Source organism: Gopherus evgoodei, chromosome 3, assembly GCF_007399415.2.
Source record: "Gopherus evgoodei ecotype Sinaloan lineage chromosome 3, rGopEvg1_v1.p, whole genome shotgun sequence".
Taxonomy (NCBI): domain Eukaryota; kingdom Metazoa; phylum Chordata; order Testudines; family Testudinidae; genus Gopherus; species Gopherus evgoodei.
The window spans coordinates 160847048-160867523 of NC_044324.1; the positions used below are offsets into that span (position 1 = coordinate 160847048).

The 20476-nt window shown below is 53.3% G+C and overlaps 1 protein-coding gene across 1 annotated transcript; it reads right to left on the minus strand.

Annotated features, from left to right (window-relative positions):
- Nucleotides 1–1204: 1204 nt before the first annotated feature.
- NFKBIE (NFKB inhibitor epsilon) lies at nt 1205–18743 on the minus strand. The gene is made up of 6 exons (XM_030557231.1): nt 18026–18743; nt 5431–5533; nt 4567–4789; nt 4276–4364; nt 3615–3863; nt 1205–3242 (listed from the first exon to the last, which is right to left on the minus strand). The coding sequence occupies exons 1-6, from the start codon at nt 18379–18381 to the stop codon at nt 3177–3179; spliced, it is 1086 nt and encodes a 361-aa protein (XP_030413091.1). The 5' UTR covers nt 18382–18743; the 3' UTR covers nt 1205–3176.
- Nucleotides 18744–20476: the final 1733 nt, after the last annotated feature.

Sequence of the window (20476 nt, forward strand, 5' to 3'; positions counted from 1 at the left end):
CCTGTACCAGCCTGCACTGGGATTCAGTGCTCACTGTAAAAAGAACAGGCTGGCGCCATCCAGAACATGGGGTTGTGCCCATGACCACCTAACAGCCAGCGATGGACCTAGCCTCCTATGAGCTTATCAAATTCTTTTTAAACTCCCATTATAGCATTAGCTTTCACAACATGCACTCAACCTGTTCCACAGGGTGACTGTGCGCTGTGAGGAGTACATCCTTTTGTTTGTTTTAAACATGGTGCCTATTCATTTCATTGGGCAAATAACACTTCCTTATTCATTTTCTCCACACCATTCATGATTTTATAGACCTTTATCATATCCCCTTAGGTGTCTTTTCTAAGCTGAACAGTCCTAGTCTTTTTAACCTCTCCTCCTCTCAAAGCTGTTCCATACCCTTAATTATTTTGGTTGTCCTTCTCTGTACCTTTTCCATTTCTAATATATCCTATTTGAGATGGGGCAACCAGAACACAGTATTCAAGGTGTGGCATATCATGGATTTATAGTGGCATTATGATGTTTTTTTAATGTATCCCTTTCCAAATGGTTCCTAACATCGTTACCTTTTGTGATAGCCGCTGCCCATTGAGCAGATGTTTTCAGAGAACTATCCCCAGTGACTCTATGATCTCTTTCTTGAGTGGTAGCAGCTAATTTAAACCCCATCATTTTGTGTCTATAGTTGGGATTATGTTTTCCAATGTGCATTTAGCAACACTGAATTTCATCTGCAACTTCGTTGCCCAGTCACCCAGTTTTGTGAGACACCAGACCACACTTCCCCCCCCCTTGAGAATAGGGCCCAGAAGTGGGGCCTGGCAGTCAACTGCTCTCACCACTTCAGTCCTCTGAGCCACACAGGCTCCTGCAGAAAGCCCTTTGGAATGACCAAGTGCAACTTAGCCAACAAAAGCCCAGTTTGTTTGTTTGCCTTTGGGACGAGAACTGAGTGGGCAGCGCTCAAGCCTGACACCCAGAATTCTCCAGGCACCGCCTCCACCCACTGGTGGTCAGCCTCCACCAACAGGCTCTAGGCACATGTATTTCCAGAACCACAGCTCCAGCACTGGCAACAGGATGGTGCATCTTCAGCCCAGCTCCTTTGGGGGCTGAGCAGTAGCAGCCACCGTGGGCTCGCTGCTTCCTCTGCACAGAGCCATGAGGGAGGGGGAGGAGAGTGGTATCAACACAGAGATCATTTGCTAGAGGATTGATTATTTTATTCTTTAAATAAGATTTGAATGCCACCTCCCTAACCACCGGCAACAGCTCAGGCCATAAGTGCTTCCTTAGCACGACACCAGAGGTCCCCCGTCCCAGGCACCAGAGCATTCAACAAGCCACACCTTGCCAGGGGCTCAGCCCTGAGACTTAGCAACGTAGGGGAGGTGCCGCAATACCATCAACAGCCACAAGGGGGCAGCACAGAACAAATATTTGGGATTTTTTTTTCCTGAGATGATTATTTTAAAAGGCTCCCCCTTTGAAAAATAATTTCCCTCTAGCTCTTATCTGACATCCCCCCCTACACTGTTCTAGTGCTGGGCAGACCCCCACCAATCACATCAAAATGAAGATGGAGCTAGTCTGAATAGCCCGAGCCGTTGCCACTAGATTTTAGCAAGGCCAGTAAACAACTCATTTGTGACCACAGGAAGGTGTGAGTAAGTGCTAAAATGCAGGGGGGAAGGGTAGGGGAGAGAAACAGCCAATGATTTGAGCTCCCGGAGAGGAGGCAGAGGCTGCACCAAGGCTCAAACAGTGCTTGCTAAGAGGTTTTGCAGCTTTTCCTGGCAAAACTCCATTGCAGCTGCCCTTACAAGAACTGGGGAGAAAGGAGCAGGCTCTCCAGAGCACCCCAGGTGATTGCGCCATCCAGGACTTGCCCCCACTCAATAACAGCAGCGAGCTGAGACTGTCACCAGCTTAGATAGGGTCACAGGCACCATGGCTCCCCCACTGGCTCAAATGCTACACTCACTATCTACACACCTGCCACAGAGAGGCAGCCATGCTGGGGGTGGGGTGGGGAGAAACATGGCAGCCCCAAGAGGGGAAGTGACTAATCATCAGGAAAGAACCCTGGACCCCTCTCTAGCCTCTTCCACTGGAGAATCTCCAGGTCTTTTACTGTTGTCAATGGATTAAGCTACCCTCACATAAGCCTGTGTGCACTGCCCTGCAGGGTGGGTCAGTGTTGTTATACCCTTTCAGAGGGGGAAACTGAGGCACAAGGAAGGGACAGGCACTTTGTCCAGGGTGATGCAGCCACTCAGCAGCAGAGCTGGGGATAAAACATCAGGTCTCCCAGCCCCTCCTTCCTCTGTGAGTCCAGCTATGACTGCAGCTGGGAGTGTGGGTTGGCTGGCTGGAACTGCCCAAGCAGGGAGTAGCATTAGCTAAGCTGAGCTCACATAGGGAGACAGACAGGGAATCTGATTACCTTGGGAAGAGGCAGATGGGCCCCTGCCCCAGAAGGAGACCTGTACCTCCCCACCCAGCTCCGCCCACAGGAGGGTGGCTCCCTCCTGTTCATCTTCATGTCCCATTTGGCCCAGCTCCCTCCTGGCTGGGGAGGGGCTGGCTGGGGTACAGGGCAATTCTGCTCATGGGGGTGCTGAAGCCTTCAAGCAGCAAGAAGTCAGAGCATGCAGCCCCTGATGGTCACTGAGGGAATCATGAGGTCCAAATCTTGGCGGTAGAGAAGAAGGGTTTATGAGAGTCTGTCTCTCCCAGGGAAGGGCAGTGGGAGCCCCCCTGCAACTGCTCCAGCAGTGTCTGGAGATATGGGCGGAAAAAGCACTCCCCACTGCACAATCTGGGACCAGGAAACACCCCCTCCCAGCTGCTCCTCCATGCAGTCTGAGACCAGAGCCCCATGCTGGCTACTCCCAATGCAGGCAGGGGAAAGAGCAGCAACAGCAGCCACCATCCCGAAGACACCATCTGAAGGTCTCATGCAGCGCATGCAACTTCCTCCAACTTCCAACTGCTCAGGGAAGGGTATTCAGGTGGAGAGTTGGGGGCCATAGAGGCTGCTACAAAGGGAAAGATTTCTTGAGCCGGCTCTGCTCCTGCCAGCTGTAGTGCCATGGCTGGATAAGTGGGGTCCCATCAGGTGTGGGGAGCCAGGGCCACCAGGGCAGCCCCAGAAGTCAGAGTCTGGTTGCTCAGTCGGAGCACACCACCAGCTTTCCCGAGATCTTCAGGTCATCAAAAGGCAGGAGGGCAAGGAGCTGTCAAGGCAAAGGACATGGAGAGATCAGGGTTAGTGCCGGAGAGGCCAGAGGAGAGCACGGTCCCTGGGAACTAACTGCATTTCAAGCCCCCGGCCAACACAGCCCAGCCAGCCCAGGCACCCCAAGGGAAGTGCACAGCTAATGAAGGCTTAGCGCTGAAGAGAGTACACAGCCCATCACCATGCTGCTCTGAGCAATGTGGGGACAGACAGGGCAACTGCAAGCTGCTGCTCCTGCCCTGAGCCCTACAGCACCTCCTGCTGCACTGGAGCACCCACCATCTCCAACACTCCTGTCCCAGGGTCACGGCCTCCTCCCTGGACACCCCACCACGTGTTTCCCCACAGGACAGCGCATGGACAGACTCACGTCGTCATTGCCATCGGCCAGGTCCTGGGCGGTCTCATCTTCCATGTTCCTCAGCAGGGTGTCAGCCCCCGAATGGTACAGTATGGCCGCCATGGCGGCATCCTTCCTGCCCACGGCCAGGTGTAGTGGGGTGCAGCCATTGTACATCAGGGCATCCACGTGGGCTCCCTTGCTGAGCAGGTACTGAACTGCCTCGCGGTCACGGCTCTCCACTGCCAGGTGCAGGGGCGTCTTCCCACTTGTGCCGTCCTGCAATCAGCAGTGCCCAGGACATTAGAATGGGCCCGGCTTTCTTCCCGCCCCTGCAGCCACCAGCATAGGGCACAGGGTGAGGGGATGGGACCCCAATGGGGCACACAGACTGCATCATAATGGGCACCTGCCACCAGCCTGCTGGTCCTGCCCCCTGCCTGCCACCAGGCAGATCTGGAGACTTCTCTCTGCTCAGGAGAACAGTGGCATGGAGCTGGGAACTCCACTTAGGAGTCTGGTGCCCACCAGGGCCCATGCCCCATCAAACCTGCTGCCACCTGGGGAACCAGCTTCCAGAAACTGGAAGGCTAGAGGGACTCCTCAGGATACTGATCTGGGGAAGGTGCACAGAGCAATACAGCTGGCAGTGCCAACGCCCGCTGCCCTCACCCACCAGCCTGTGTACTACCTGGACGTTAATGTCAGCTCCACTCCGCAGCAGCAGTTTCATCAGCTGCAGGTTCCCCTTCAAGGTGCTGATGTGCAGACAGGCTAAGCCTGGGGAGGAGAGAGACCCAGAGGCAACTATTATTGTACCGTATTCCTGTAGCGCTGAGGAGCCCCAGTTGCAGACCAGGGCCCCATTATCTAGTGCCTAGCACAAACACCGAACAAAAAGATGGTTTCTGCACCTATCACACGCCTACCCTGCAGCTACGGAGCCGGGCACTGCCTCTGGCACCCCTGCCTTGCTCCTCACCTTGCCAGTTCTGGAGCTGCAGGTCCTGCAGGCTCCTTCGAGACTCTGTGCTCTCCCCTGGTTCCTGCAGCAGCTGCTTGGCACACTGTAGGTTCTGCTGCTCACAGGCCACGTGCAGAGGGGTATTGCCGTTGCGGTCCTGCAGGGCCAGGTTCACCCCATTGTGGATCAGTGCCCTCACCACAGTGGGCTGCTCAAGGTACACGGCCAGGTGAAGTGGTGTCTGTGGGTAGCAAGACAGTGGGTGTCAGGGGCGGCATCGGGAGGACACAGGGACCCCACCGGTTGGGGCAGTTGGCAGGGAATGACAGCAAGGCTATCATACAGTGGACCAATCCCAGCAGGGCCCATGGGAACAGCAGAAGCTACCAACCCCACAGCCTCCCCTGGGTGAGGGAAGTGGGAACACTGCAGACTTCACTCCGGGGGAGTGGGGGGGAAATCCAGGCAGCTCCACCCACAGGGGTGCTCATGTTGTTTTGGAGCCTCTGATAACTATGGGGCTGCATACAGTGCCAGCCTGAGTGTCTGCATTTTCAGGGTCCTATCTGGGTACCCCACACACCAGCCAAAGGCAGCTGTCTGCATGACTTGCTTCAATCAAAGCACCCCAATACCTACAGTGCTGACCTTGGGGGTGAGAGCATCACAGAACCCAGGGGGGCCTAGGCACTAGCCTTGAGGGTGTGAGGAACAAGGCCAGGGTCTGGGAAAACAGGGGTGTGGGGAATGGCTAATCTGGACAGGTTCACCTGCCAGGCCATTCCTGAGGGCTGGTGGGGGATGACCCGGATTGGAGCATGTGCATACGTGCGCGTGTGCGTGCACACACACACACACACACACACACCCCTCAGCACATACCTGGAACAAGTCGTTCTGGATCTCGAGCACCTCCGTGGGCAGGTGGGTAATGCAGAAGAATGCCAGCGCTGGGAAGCTATGGATGATTGCCAGGTGCAGCAGCCTGCAGAGGAGGAGATGGGTCAGTGCTGTGGTTCCTACATGGCACCAGCCTGTCACTCCCACACTGTTGCCCCACAGAGAGAAACACTTCCATGCCCCCCCGCCCTGGAGCTGGGAGAGGAACCCCTCAATGCCCATGCCACATCAGCCTGGCACAGACATACTCACCCAGCCAGGGAAGCGGATCCCCAGGGTGTCCAATTCCTGGTGTTGGGCAGAAGGGAATGGAGCAGCTCCCTGCCAACATGGGCCACTCAGAGAAACAGGTTCAGTGATGGCGGGTTCACCGGCCTATACCCACTCTCCAAGCAAGCTCTCCCCAGCACAGGCAGGGTGGGCAGAGCAGCTCATTTGCAGGGGTGTTACCAGGTGACCCCCTCGTTCTTTGCTGCCCCCAAGCATTCTCAACCTGAGCTCAGGACAGTCGCCCTCACTGCCGCCAGCCTGGGTGTCCCATGCACACACACTAGATGGGCAAGCAGATTGGGGTCCACAGAAGAGGCAGCCTGGGACAGATCGTGGGCAGAAGGGACCCCATTCATCCTAGGGGTCCAAAGAGCCTCACAGACAATAGAGGTCCCTCCCACCCCTTGCCAGCTCAGCAGCCAGAGAGGTAGCTAAGGAGGCCAGAGTGAATCCCAAGTCCTATTAGCAGAGTGAGGGGATCCTTATGCCACTGCAGAGCCCATGAGAGCTTAGCCCTCCAGCTCCTGTCTGAGACCCAGACCCAGTAACCCATACGGACTCTCAGAAGCAGGAAGGGTAGAGTCCTTCCTGCTGGGACACAAACCCAAGTGCCTAGGGAGCCTGGAATACATCCCCCAGACCCAGGGAGATGCTGCAGCAACAGAACCACAACCTAGTGCTGGCCAGCAGCTGGTAGGGGAATTCCACTCCCTTCCCCTCCCTGCAGCCACAGAACTTCTGCTTTCCTGGCTCAAGGGCAGGCAGCAGGGGCGTGGGACACAGCGAGGAGAGGGATCCAGGAGATTAGCTAAAGACCACCTGCCATCCTCTGGAGTCCCAGTGCTAGGACAGCAGCCAGAGCTGGATTCTTCAAATACCCTCATCCACTGAGCCAGAGTGATTTGCCATGGCTCTGACTGGTCTGGGAATGAACTGGGCCAGGGTCCACAGGAGGAGAGAGAAAAAAACAGAACTGGATTCCCAGCCCCCCCAGCCCAAATGGGAGCACCAGTGCTGGGTTAGGGGGCACAGCTGACTAGATGGAACTAGATCTACCAGGACTCAGCACCTACCACTGTCTGCTAAAGCCGGCAGCCCCACCTAGGCCCAACTCTCAGCCCCCACAGAAATCTGCACAGAAGACCAGAGCCCAGGGCCCCAGACACCAAGAGACACGTGTGAGATCCCACGGGCTGCACTCGTGCGAGTTTCACACCGGTCCTTGTCGCACTCCGAGTAGTCAGAACAAGAGTGATACACTTGAAGGGAATTTCCAGCCCAGCACAAAACGCCTGTCATTACTTTAGCGCCAAAAGCCACCACCAAGCAGAGCCATGAACCCCCTCCCAAGCCAAATCTGGCCCCCATCCCCTTGGCATCTGAGCACCTCCAAGGCATTTAAAGATAGAAACAGTAAGTCCACTCTGGCTTCAAGGCCCCGCTCCCAGGCTGCGGGACGGAGAGCTGGGTTAGCGTGTATGGCGCAGGAGGGGGTGAGAATGAGGGGGTGGTTGCATGCGTGCTACAGGCTAAGTCAGAGGCAAGTTTTGCATTTTGTTCTGATCACAGTGAGGTCTCTGATCTCCTGTGGGAGGCAGTTCCAGACTGAGGCCAGCTCCTGCCAGAGCTCTGGCTCCCACATGGTGCAGGAAGGCCCGGTGGTGCGGGGAAAGCTGATTACCAGGGAAGTTAGGCCCAACCTCAGGGAAGGCTCTGCACACCACCGCAGGGTCCTTGAACCAGACTGGGCATTCACTGCAGAGCAGAGCACCAGGCTGATGCAGTGGTGGGGATGGTGGCTTTGTTAGGGGCCCGTTAGCACCCTGCTCTCAGGGCAGGTGGCTTCACAGTGTGTTGCAGTAACAGGGCCAGGAAACGGCAAAGCAGTGTGGGGGGTCTCACTGGAAAGGACACAATCTTCTGGCTGGTTGCAGATGGGAGCAAGGGGGGAGCCACTGGGGCACTAACAGCATTGAGGAGTCCCAAGGTTATAGAGGAGGTGCCAGCAGTGTTCCGTCACACCTGGGCTCAGCTTTCGCCAGCTGAGCCCTGTCCAGGTGCCACCATGGGCCAGGCATGGAGAAGTTGCTGTTAACTAGTAAGATAAGGAGTGCTGCTCATTTACTGGGGGCACCTCAACCCGTCTGGTCTCGGCAGCTCCCCCCAGGGGACTACCGCATAGTAAAGGCTGGAGTGCTGGGGCACTCCCAGGGGAGGGCATGGAAGGACAGGTGTCCTGGATGACACACTGGGCCTGGTGGCTGATGTGACTGGTAGGGATAGAGGAAGGGACTAGTTTGGTCTGGAGGAGTTCTAGAGGGGGCAACTTTGGTGCCTTCTTCTGGGCAATGCTGGAAGCTTATCCTGACCTCATTGCTGAGCTGGGACAGAAGCTCAGGTCTGTCAGCAGCCAGGAACCAGGGGACACCAAGCTGTTCCCCTTGAGGCAGAATGAGTAGCAGGAAGAGCCAAGCCAAGCGTCTGTGCCTTACTGCATTGCCCCGGGGGAAACCCCAGGTCACATGGGCATTGGGAATTCCCCCACTGCTGTGGAGGGAGTGGCCGCCCACAGTTTGAGCAACAAATAGGGGTGGGGGAGGGGGCCAGGGCCCCCTGCACAGCTAGAGCTCCCAGCGTAGAGGGAAGAGCAACTGACAGCTGTGCATGTGGGGCATTCAGCAAGGAAAATACCTACTGGAACCAGCTTCTGGTGACGGGGGGAGGAGGGGGGCAAAAGCAAGGTTTCCATTAGACGGCACTGGGGGAGGAGGGGCTGTGGAGGTTGCTGGTCACGACAGAAGGGCATTGGCAGAGGTGTGTGTAGCTCAGCAGGCATGACGGTGAAAGCATCTGGGCCTCATTTACCTAGCAACTGCACCATTACCAACACCAGGGAAAAGGCACTGGGAGACTACCAGGCAACCTCAGTGTAGACAAAGTCCTCGGTGGCTCCTGCAGCTGGGCTGGCCTCCCTCCCCATTTACCAGGGACAGCCCCTGATTCTATAAGCCAGCTCCCACTGAGTCCCTCCCAGTCCCCCTGCCTTCAGCAGGGCTATAGGCACAGCCCTGCTCCTCAGCTCCTATGCACTAGATAAGAAGTCCCAGCAGACGGGACATGGGACTTTCCAGGGCAATTCTGACTGAACTTTAAACTTCTGCTGCTTTCACTTTTCGGAGCCAAACAACTCCCAGGGGACTGAGGCCAGGCCTGGCGTGAAAGTACATGGAGCCCTCTGCAATTCCTACCAAGCCAGTCCACACCCACAGGAATCCCCCACCCCCCTAAAACACATGCACCACATCATACCCAGAACTGGTAGCTGGGGAAAGGTGGGCCAGTCACATGCTTAAGATTGAAAACCCAAGTCTGTTGATCCACCCCCAGCTCTCAGTAGAACAGTTTGGGTTTAACGCGACTGTGCGGCGTGACCATGGCCGAGTGAGGGGACTCACCTCTCCTGCCTGTAAAACAGAGGGAATGACTGCCCCACCTTTAAAGCCCTGTAGAGTTCTTTGAGGTCTGCCATGTAAAGGCACTAGGGACATGCAATGGGTTGCTAGTCTTGCTGAATCAGTGCCTGGGACTTTCACCAGGAAGTTGGTGCCATCCAGGACATGCCTAGTTGGGAGTATTTTCCCTGCTCCTGCACTCTGTCTCCCAGAGTCTCATTTCTGCATTTTTCCCCCTTTATGCCTGTTTCAGAAAGTCAAGGACTGCCACATGATAGAGATCCCAACTGTCTCAAGTCCTCTGCATGCAAAACCAGAGCTGAGGGATGAGCCAGCGGCATGAGACATTAGTGCCTCGGCCCCGTTACAGAATGAGGCGTTATGATGATGCAAGTGAGGGGTCAGGATTATCTTGTGCCAAAGTGGAAACCTCCTGGCCCTGCTAAGCATGAGGCATGGAGGCCTCAGCTTTGTTTACGCTTTCCTAGGCCTCAATATTGCTAATGATGTCGTCTTAGCTGTGGGGTGAAGCAGCTGGCTAGGCCAGTGGTATTCTTGGAGCTGTATGGTCAACACCTAAACTCACACTTGAGGAAGAACTCTATGTAGCTGGAAAGCTTTTCTCTCTCCCCAACAGAAATTGGTCCAATAAAAGATATTTCCTCACCCACCTTGTCTCTAATACCCTGGGATCGACATGACTACCACCACAATTATTAACATAAAGACGACTTTGTAGCCAAGCAGTTGAGGTTGCCAAACCCCCCCCCCCCCCCACACACACCACACTTAACACAAACCCCAAAAGCAAGGAAATGGGCAGGCAAGTCACCAAGCAAAATATACCCTCTACTCCTTCACCTGCAGGCATGCGCCTTCTCATTGCCACAGCTGCCATACACCACCGACCACACACCGCACCCTTAACTCTGCCCCTTTCACCAGCTTATTTCCCCCCTAGCACTAGCAGTTGTGGATGACTGATGTAGTAGGCTGTTGCATGGGAAAGGGGTGTGCGCAGGAGGACAGTTAAGGGGGCTGATGGAACTGCAAAGGGCAATGGTAGTGTGGCCCTGTGGACAGGTCATTCAGACTTGCCACCAGTATGCTAAGTGATCTCGGGCAAGGGGACCCTTCCCCTTCCTCAGCCTCCATTTCTTCTCACACCATTTGTTTCCCTGGTCTACTGAAATTGCCAGCTCTGTGTTTGTCCCAGGGCCCTGTTGTGTTAGGCACAATCTCAGTTGGGGTCTCTAGGTTCTATTGTAGCAGAAATAATAATATTGTAATGAACTAGTTAGACAGGCAAAGAGAACGCAGATGCAAACATACATTCATCACCACCCTCTGCTGCAGGGAATCCAGAGCACTCAGCTGGGGGTCATTGCATCTGTACTGCTCCTTCATGGGGATTTGAACCCATGAACAGCTAATGGAGATTATTTTTAGCTGAACTGGGAGAGATCCAGTTGGAGCAGGAGGGTCAGAGTTCTATTCCCGAGAATCTCCCAGGGGGCTCAGCATGCAGCACAGCCACTGCTGTAACATCCTGGATCAATTACAACACAACCTGACACCACACACAGCTTTAGATGGTTCTACACCCTGTTCCAAGCAGCTCATGGACCTGAAAGAGGGAAAAAGCAGAGGAGAGGATGACTTGAGAACTAGGACTTCTACGCTTGGGGGGTGGCAATCCCAATCACATGGCAAGAAAAACTTTAGCATCCCCACAGATTCACTGCGGTTAGAGTAAGGGACCAGGATCCTGGGCTCTATTCCCACTTCTGCCATTGACTTGCTATCAGACCTTGGGGAAACACTTGGGCTTTGTGCCTCAGTCTCTCCCCTCCAAGAAATAGGGTTGGTAATACAGATCCCGATCTGGGAGGGGCTGGGAATCTTAATTTAGTCCCATTCGTAAGGGGCTTTGAGATCCCTAGTCAGGTGGCACTGCCCTGCAGTCCCATCCATCCACTCCGCCTACAAGTATCCAGAACAAGGGATCAAACAGCTGACACTATTTGTTCTACATAACTGCCATCCCCGCCCCTGCTTCCTGCCCACATCTTAAAGAGAAAATTCACACTCTTCTCCCTGCTCTCTCCCAGCAGAGGCATGGGAAATCATGCAAATATCAGTGTTTGCAGTAAACACTTAATTGTTCATGGAAGGAAAGGAGGAAATAGAGCCAGCAGCAGGAAGATTTGGAAAACAGAGCACACATTCCTGAGGAGAGCAGCAGGGGAATTCCAGTTATCCTGTTCTCCCCTTTAACCTGCCCTGCTAGCCCCTTTCTCAGCGAACTGAAACTGAACAGCAGGAACCTTTACCACACAACTCCGCCAGTGCATCTCACACCTGACCTACAGCATCTCTGCTATTGCAGTCCTGGGCTCCCCACCAACAGCTCTGATGGCCCACCTCACTTCTGACCCACAGCCTCTGCCATCCCCACCATTCCAACCCTGAGCTCCCTACACACATTTCTGCCAATGTCCTTCAATCACTATCCTCCAGTTTCAACAGCAAGAGGTGGTTTGGGGTGAGAGAGAAGACAAGCATGGATAAAGGCGAACGGAAAGTTCCCTGTTAGAGGCAGGGACCAGGCATGAAAAATCCACTCACCCAGGAAAGTGGGAATCTCTCCTGGGCGAGTGCTTCAATCTCTGCACAGTCTGAGCTACCATTAAAAATACCCACATGTCCAGCTTTTACAGCTGTGACATGTGACAGTGCAATGACATCTGAAGAGAGACAGGGCCAATGCTGCTGCTGGTGTTGGAGGAAGGGGCATTGCTACCCTGGCTGGCACTTGGGGGCCAAACCATCAGAGCAGAAGGCTCTTTGTGCATGAGTGGGTCCTGTAGGAAAGGTCACACACTCCCGAGTACATTCCAGAAAGGAGGAGAGAGAGTCAGCTAAGGAAATGAAAGCAGGAGGCCTCTTTATGGCCTTCTTATGGGGAATAGGATCCCTCTCTTCTACCATCCCAAACCCCACACAGGGACAGACTTTACAGCCATTACAATCAATGGGAGGGGGGAGCACCCTAGAATAATAAGAGGAGAAAAGGAGTGAAAAATGGATGTACAAACACCACAGGTTCAGACTGGGCTAACCTTCCTCACACTGAATGGTACCCTACTCTGTGGGCAGCCCCACTGAAAACAACAGGATGACGCAAGCGTGAGATCCTACCCAACATAAGGGTGGCAGAATCTGGCCCAGGGAAGCCCCATTAGTTCCTATCCAGGATTGTTCCCTGTTGCAGATTTACTAACCTTTTGTTTGGTTTTAAGCCTAGAGCTGGGAGAGTCCCTTCTAAACAAGGGCAGCTGGCTGCACGTGTAAGAGATTCATCTCTTGAATCCCCTACACATGCAGCCCAGAGCCCATGAAGCAGTAGTGGAACATGCAGTCTAATGAGTCCCTAGGTGAACGAGTTAGCTGGACATGTGGTCAGCCTCATATAAAAACCACTGGCACCTCTGGCTCCAGACTGCTCGAAACCAAGAGAAAGTTATGTTCCCAACGCCAAACCCCACCTGAAGGAGATATTCAGTGTTCTGTCTGACCAGCCGAAGAGTCAGCTGTTAGAATCATAGACGGTAGAGGTGGAAAGCCCTGTTTGACCATCCAGTCCTGCAGGGGCCAGGGAAGGATTGGTCTCTAATATTCTTTTATTACAGTTTGATTTTGAGCTACTGGGGCTTCTAAACCATCCCTTGGGAGCTGATCTCAGCCTAATATGTCTCAATGTCTGGAAGCTTTTCTGATATTCAGCTTAAATCTCCATTTGCTTAATTACAATCCATCCCCTCCTGGGCAGCAATGTCCTGCTGAGAACAGCAAATTCACACATCTTCCCCCAGTCATCCCATAGCCAGCGATTTTAATTCTTTCCCCATAACTCAGTCCACCTGACCCTTCTTTACTTGCCCTTCTTTGAACTTCAACTAGCTTGCCCAGGGTTTTCTCGGTGCCAGTGATTCTTTTCCCTCTTTTGCACATACTGTGGTGTGAAACTGAATGGCATAATCAGCGCAACGAATGCCCTCCTGGAGGGGATGAGTGAGCCATAGCATAGGAGCAATGACTTTGAATGTGCACAATCTCAGCCATGCTGCTGCAAGAACACTGCTTCAGAACAACACAGTAGGTCACGTGCTGGCAGCTGGTCTCTTGCCTTCAGTCACTATGGGGAGCCGCTGACCTTGCCTGCATCTCTGAGACACTCAGCAGGGGGCATAGGGCACACGGTGATTACTGAACAGCTGCAAGCAGCCCAGAGCCAGACAACCCAGGCAAAGCAAGAAAAATGCCCATCAGCCTTAGCCACCACCACCCAAAGAGAAGACTAGAACTGCATCTCCCCTGGGACTGGGACCAGGACCTGGATTAACTCATGCACCCACTCTGATCCTTGTTCTGTTATCAACCCTCAGTCACCAGCACGTGATTTCCCGATACTAACTGCACTTCAGGGGAGGAAGTGAGGCTTCCCCTCCTCCTCTGAGACACCAGACAGACAGACCTCGGCGCGATCAAAATAGTTCTGGCCCCGTTTCCATATGAAGGAAATGCCGAGACTGTTTCCCAGGCAGCGGGCTGATTTGGGGACCCCCGAGCTTTGCCCAAGTGAGGGGACTGCAGACATCACACCCCTACTTTGAAGACAGCGGCTGCCACCTGCTCTTGCATATGGAGGTGAACCCTGTGAGCACTAGGGCTCCCATCATGCAATAGGGCTTGGTTACTCAGGGCAAGGTGGAGCATTGCAGGCTGGGATATGTAGTCTATTCATCCAAATGTAATTGGAGATTTCCAATAAACTCACCTGTGTTGCAGGTATAGGCCTTGGCCTGGTGGAACTCCAGGGGCCATGTTTTGGCTGCCATGGAGTATTAGGCCAAGAAAGTGAGAACAGGAAGAGGAAATACCTTTGACTTGGAACACAGGGGGAAACTGAGGCATGACCTCCATGCCAGTGGATCCACTTCATCTCTACAGGCACGGGGGAAGCAGTCAGCATCACTTTATTAGTGGTGGTGGTGCGTGGGTTGCCCAGAGCAGGAATGTGAATGAAAATCCTATCCCATCCCCCTTAAAAACAACAATGGGCAGCCTGTTCCACTCCCTTTCTGCAGCTCCCTGATGAGGGCAAGAGGCAGAGAGTTTCTCCAAGTCACTCCCTAAGAAGAGGGCAAGTTCATTAGGAGCCCAGGACACAAATAAAGCATTACTTTCTGGCCTGCCCAGAGCCAGCCAGACCTTTCCCAGGCTGGAAAACCCCTCTCCAACTTCCACAGAGAGTCAGTCCCCTGGGATCCAATTTAGCAGAGACAAACTGTCAGTTCAAGAGGAGAAGGCGGACATTACGAGGCAGAGGATAATGCTGACATGCCTGGGAGTAGCCCACCACTGGAGCATGTCTCCTGCCATGTCAAACAACCCCCAGCTAGAGCTCAGCCAACATCTCTCTGTCTTGGCTTGTGGCCCCCTGCTATTCCAGAGATTGAGTCTAATCTCACCCACCCAGTTCTGCTAACACATCTCAATCCTGACCCACAATCTTCCTTGGTATTCCTCATTCCTGACTGCAGTACGTCTTGCTAGTCCAGTCCCTGAATACTCCCACCCCACAACTTTGCTGATCCCTCATTCCTGACCTGCAGCATTCCTACTATTCCAGCTCAGCCAATATAACTCAATTATTACCTGCAGACCCCCTGCTATTCTAGTCCTGGCATCTCCAAACCAGAAACTACCAATTATGCAGTAGATTTTGTAACTCAATCAAATGTCCACCAAGGATTAGGCAGAGGCCTAACTCATTTCACTTGTGATCAGACCCATTTCTCCTGCCTCATCATAGATTATTAGGATTGGAAGGGACCTCAGGAGATCATCTAGTCCAACCCCCTGCTCAAAGTAGGACCAATCCCCAAATCCCTAAATGGCCCCCTCAACTCTGGGTTTAGCAGGTCAATGCTCAAACCACTGAGCTATCCCTCCCAGAGCCCCTTCTTGTTTTCAGAGCAGAGCTAGTTCAGTTCTGCAGGCAGTTTTGGCTCCCAATCTACATCAATTACACCCACTCTTTTGAAGCACGTTTCCATGAGAGGCTCCTGATGGGATTTCAAATGGCCAGTAACAAGTTCATCTCTGTCTCCACTGATGAACTTTCATCACAACTGTCGGACTGATGACAGAGCTCCCGCTGACCCTTAGGAAAGTGCATCGCAGGAAAGACACTGGACCCCCAACAGCATATTCTACCCCTACTAGACCATGGATAGTTTATCCACTCAGGATCAGGGACTGAATCAATACAGATAGCTGAAGAAACAGGAACTAATAGCACTAAACCCTGGACTTTTGTGTTCATAATTAGAATGGTTACAAGGAAGTGCTATTGCTCAATTAATCTTCTGAGAAAATCAGCTGGAGGTTCCAATGCTAGCCCAGGCCTTGCGTCACGAGATGAATTCAAGCAAGGCATGTGATGGGAAAACTGAAATTCTCCTCTTGCTGCTCCTGGGCATTCTACAATCAGAAACAGAAGAGGCCTATTGGGTCATCTTCTCTGCCTCCCTAGAACAACAAAAAATAACCCTGGGCCCTCTCTGGCCCCTTTCATTCATCCATTAAGCCTTGTAAGTATTATTAGCCTCGTTTTACACACAGAAAAACTGAGAACACAAGGGAGGTGCTGAGCACTTGTACCCACTGAGTTCAACTGGACTTGTGAGTGCTCAGCATGCGGCCCAGGTGTGTCAGGAATAGCATGCAGGAGTCCAGCCTCACTGCTCTAAGCACTACACCAGGGGTCGGCAACCTTTCAGAAGTGGTGTGCTGAGTCTTCATTTATTCACTCTAATTCAAGGTTTCGTGTGCCAGTAATACATTTTAACATTTTTAGAAGGTCTCTTTCTATAAGTCTATAATATATAACTAAACTATTGTTGTATGTAAAGTAAATAAGGTTTTTAAAATGTTTAAGAAGCTTCATTTAAAATTAAATTAAAATGCAGAGTCCCCCGGGACCGGTGGCCGGGACCCAGGTAGCGAGTGTGCCACTGAAAATCAGCTTGTGTGCGGCCTTTGCCTACCCCTGCACCACACACTCCCTCTCAGAGTTAGGGTCTAAGGATATAACCCAGGAGTTCAGACTCAGTTCCACTTCTCTAAGCACTAACTCACAAAGGCCTCCCCATAAGTAGCAGACATCCCCCCTGCTCTCTCTCTCTCTCTCTCTCACACACACACACACACACACACACTCTTTGAAGATTTCCTGTTTTAAATTGCAGGAGAGGGGGAGAGAGAGAGAGCACATGCACTAGCACAGCTGCAGCCATTTGCAGAGCTCTGGAAAGCTGCCTCCTTTCGGGAGGGAGTGAAAAGTGCCACCACTGGTTAACTGCTTCTCCAGTTAGTGGAAGGTTTATGATAGGATCTGATGTCAATATGACAAGCAACAGGTTCAGGCACCTTACAAGATGGAACCAGATAAATCAGCAGAAGCCTCTCCAACAGACTCCATCTCCTAGACACAGTGAGGAATGGAAAACAATGATCCCCTGGCACACACCAAAGTCACAGCATGTAGGGCTTGTTTAGATGAGGAAATCTTCCATCAACCTAGCACTGTCTACACCCGGGAATCAGATTAGGTCAAACTAACTACGGTGCTGCATGGAAGTTTTCACAGCCCTGCACGACACCTCAATCTGATTTGTAAATGTAAACTAGGCCTTAGAGAGGCTAATAGCACCTAAAGCTGTAACAGGGGAGTAGAAGGGATACAGGGTTAGGCAACTGCCTCTTTAGCTGCACAAAAATTCCTTACAAACTGAATCAGCTTCAGCCACAGAACCTGCAAAGGCATTTTAGGACCAGGAACATGAGCCACATGTTATGCTGTAGCCAGCTTAACCATATACCCCCAACATGGTTCAATCCAGCTGCATAGAGGGAACTAAAGTGTTTCATAATCAGGTTTTCTCCAACATAGCGGATTTGGTCACGAGGCTACAACCTAAAGCAGCCTGTGCAGGTGAGTCACCTCCCTTGCTGCCAGAGCTTCCGGCTTTTGAGTTTTCACAGGTGAAAATATTTTTGTACATGGAACCTGCCTCCCATTTTCCTGGCAGCCACAAAACAAGAAGAAAACTCAGTCTCACTGGCACATGTATTTCTGCATCATTCCAACCACACATCCCATCCAGACCCCTAACTCTATCTGCATGTCCCACAGCTCAGATCTGAGAAGTAAACGGATTTGTGCAATTTCTTTTTCTCTCTGCTTGTTCCATTTGATCTAGCCCAGCCTTAGATTAATTGTTAAAGACTCGGCTGAGAGCCTCCATGTGACTCTGAAAAAGAAGGAAAGGATGTCTCTGGGAGATGGGACATGGAGTCTTCTACTGTCAGTCCCCCAGTTACAATCTGACTCCGAAGTTTTGGGAGCACTGGCTATCTCCAAAGACATACAGCTTCTTATCTTCGTGGTGTCAGACTCAACCAGTCCCAGGCGGGGAGGGAAGGCTGGGGAGGGAATGGGACATAGAACCGCTCACCTCTGAGGCAACTAGTGTCAATGAGACTGCAGAACAGCAGTGGCTGGAATTCATTTGCATGTAATGGCTGTTTGGTGGCCCTGTGTGAGATGAGCTGCTCAGTTCCCAAGGGACAAGTGTCCACATCACAGTCACCACCACAAGCAGGACTAACTGGCTCCCTTGCTCTCAGAGGCCAAGGACAGATGGGGCCACGGAAACTAGTTTCCCCTCCTTATGGTGTCCCTCCCGGGCCTGAGGGCGAGCAGCACTATCCATAAGGTCACTCACGTGTCGCCATCCTCCGAGATGTAGGTGAGTGCCTCCAGCTGCTGCTGGCTGAGCCCCTCCAGGGCTTCTGCTTCCTCCTCGGGGAGTTGCCCCAGCGCGGCCAGGGGCTCGGTCAGGGAGGCCGAGCCATAAGTAGAGTCGATCCTCTCCTCCGCTTCCAGGGTGTCTGCTCCCTCTTTGCCCAGGGGGCCGGAGTCCTTCTCCCGCAGCGTGTCCCCGAGGCCCGGGGGGTGCTCCCCTTCCCCCGGCGGGCCAGGCAGGCAGCGGATGGAGGGGATCGAGTAGATGCCCGAGTCATACTGCCCTTCTTCCACCTCCGAGCTCTCCTTCCTCTCCGAGCCCCGCGTCCCAGACATGGTGCGGGGGCAGCGGGCGCGCAGTGGGGTCGCTCACCCCCCAAGCACTCGGCGGAGGGGGCAAGAGTCCGCGTCAAAGAGAGGCCGGGGAGAGGGGCTGGATCTCGGACAGGAGCGGGGGAAAGCCGGGCTGGGGGTGCAAAGGGGGAGCCGGGGCCGGGCTAGGGGTGCAAAGGGGGGAATCCTCAGCGGGCTTGAAGGGGAGGAGGGACCAGGAAGGGGGCGCTTAGAGGCCTGGCCGGGGCAGGGTCCTTGGCCAGAAGGCGAGCGGGGGCCGCGGCGGTCTCACGCCCGGCGGGCGAGCCGGAGCCGAATGGAGACGCTGCCCGGGCCAAGCGCAAACCTAGCTCGGGCTGAGCCCAGAGCCCCGCCTCCCCTAACCCGGAAGGCGCTTCCCTCTTGAGCCATTGGCAGCCTGCGCCACGCCTCGCTGGCATCGCCCGCTGCCGGGCGGGATTCCCCCGCCACCGGCACGCCCCTGCCAGCCCCCCCCCCCCAGGCGCTGGGCACCCCTCCCCGCCCAGAGCCAGCGGGATCTCCCTGCGCTGCCCCCACTGCGGGGAGCCAAGCTGCTATATCTGTCGCCCCCCAGCTTGCAGGGCTGTTTCCATGCGAAGATTAACATGGGAGGGGGCATCCTTTGTGACTCTGGGCAGTGTCCGGCCCGGGACATGGCTGGCTCCGCAGGCGGCACAGCTTAGCACGCAGCCCCTTAAGGGGAAGGGCAAAACAAACAATACTGAGAAAGTCTCTAAGGTGCCACCAGGACTCCTCTTTGGGGTTTTTTCAGAAAGCTTCGGCTTGCGTCCTCCCCCGCAGCTGCTTACATTTGTGTGTGTGCGGCTCGGGCTGAGAGAAAATCCGTGTGAGTGCAAAAGATGCTCCGTGGGCCCGAGATGTTTTTACCCAGCCGGTTCCCAGCTGTGGGTTGCGTTTGTTGAGCTGTTCTGGGCCTGCTTCCTCCCCCTGGTGATGATTTCAGGCTCCTTAAATAACAGACCCTTCGCTGTAGAGTAAATAGGGAGCTGGCTAGGATGTGTGGGTGACAAGGCTGGCGTAGGATAGTGTGTGTAGGAAATTATACTGAATAAGCCGTTTACGAATGACACTGGTGGGAGCAAACCAGATTTACTTTACAGACATGCACATTTTAACCAATTTAATCCTATAGGATCTAGGCCACCTATGTAATGGGGTGTGTTAGCCAACATTACACATAGGTGGTGCCTATAATCTCTGTCTGGCTATATAGAACTATCCTAGTCTACAGATACAGAGGCTAAAGCACAGAGAGGTAACGTGGTTAACCCAAAGTCGCACATTAGTGACAATGCTGGAAATAGAACTGGGAGTCCTGGCTTCCAGGCTTGTGCCTGTCTAGACCAGAGCTATAAACACTGTGTAACACTGTCTCTCAATGCCGCATATCAGCTTAGGTACGGAGATCTCAAAGGTCCAAACTAGACCATCCCCCTCACCACAGCCATTACAGGATTGTTCCCTACCATGGATTTGCCCAGACTTTGTCCAGTTACATTTTCAGGGCTGCAAGCAATGGGGCTTCCGCCCCTTTTCTTGGAAGAGAGTTGGAGGTTCAGCCTGTTTTGCTTTTCTCAGTTGCATCCATAACTTCTAGATCTTCTGTCTTGGAGACCACAATGCATTTCTTTCTCTCCTGAGGGTTTACACCTCTCTGATGCCCAGAGGCAGTTAATTCCAAGAGGAAGATATATGTCCTACCACAGAAGGGGGGAGAAAGCTGATGACACAGGAAATCCAACAGGGAGATCTCTATGCCAGTCTAATTTACCTGGGAAGCGCTTGGGCCCAGATCCTGAAAGGTATTTAGGCTCTTAACTTTAATCAATCAATGGAAGCCAATGCAAATCAATGGAAATTAGGAGCCTAAATACCTTTCAGGATCTAGTCCCTAGATACCATGGTGAGAGGTGCTACGGAAAGCCTAGATCAGATTGCTCACAAAGCTCTAGCAACTTCCCACTACAATGCTGCAGCTGTTGCTTTGGGCTGATGGCAGCCTGTGTCACAGTAGCAAACACCAGCCATTCAGGCATTTACTCCCAGACCCCACTGT

What these genes read in the sequence shown, in the direction of transcription:
- NFKBIE (XM_030557231.1), bottom strand. Translation starts at nt 18,381, where the DNA reads ATGTCTGGGACGCGGGGCTCGGAGAGGAAGGAGAGCTCGGAGGTGGAA. An exon ending in GAGCTGACATTAACGTCCAG is followed by an intron (nt 3,864 to 4,275) that starts GTAGTACACAGG and finishes TGCTGATTGCAG; the next exon opens with GACGGCACAAGTGGGAAGAC. An exon ending in TGGCCGATGGCAATGACGAC is followed by an intron (nt 3,243 to 3,614) that starts GTGAGTCTGTCC and finishes TTGCCTTGACAG; the next exon opens with CTCCTTGCCCTCCTGCCTTT.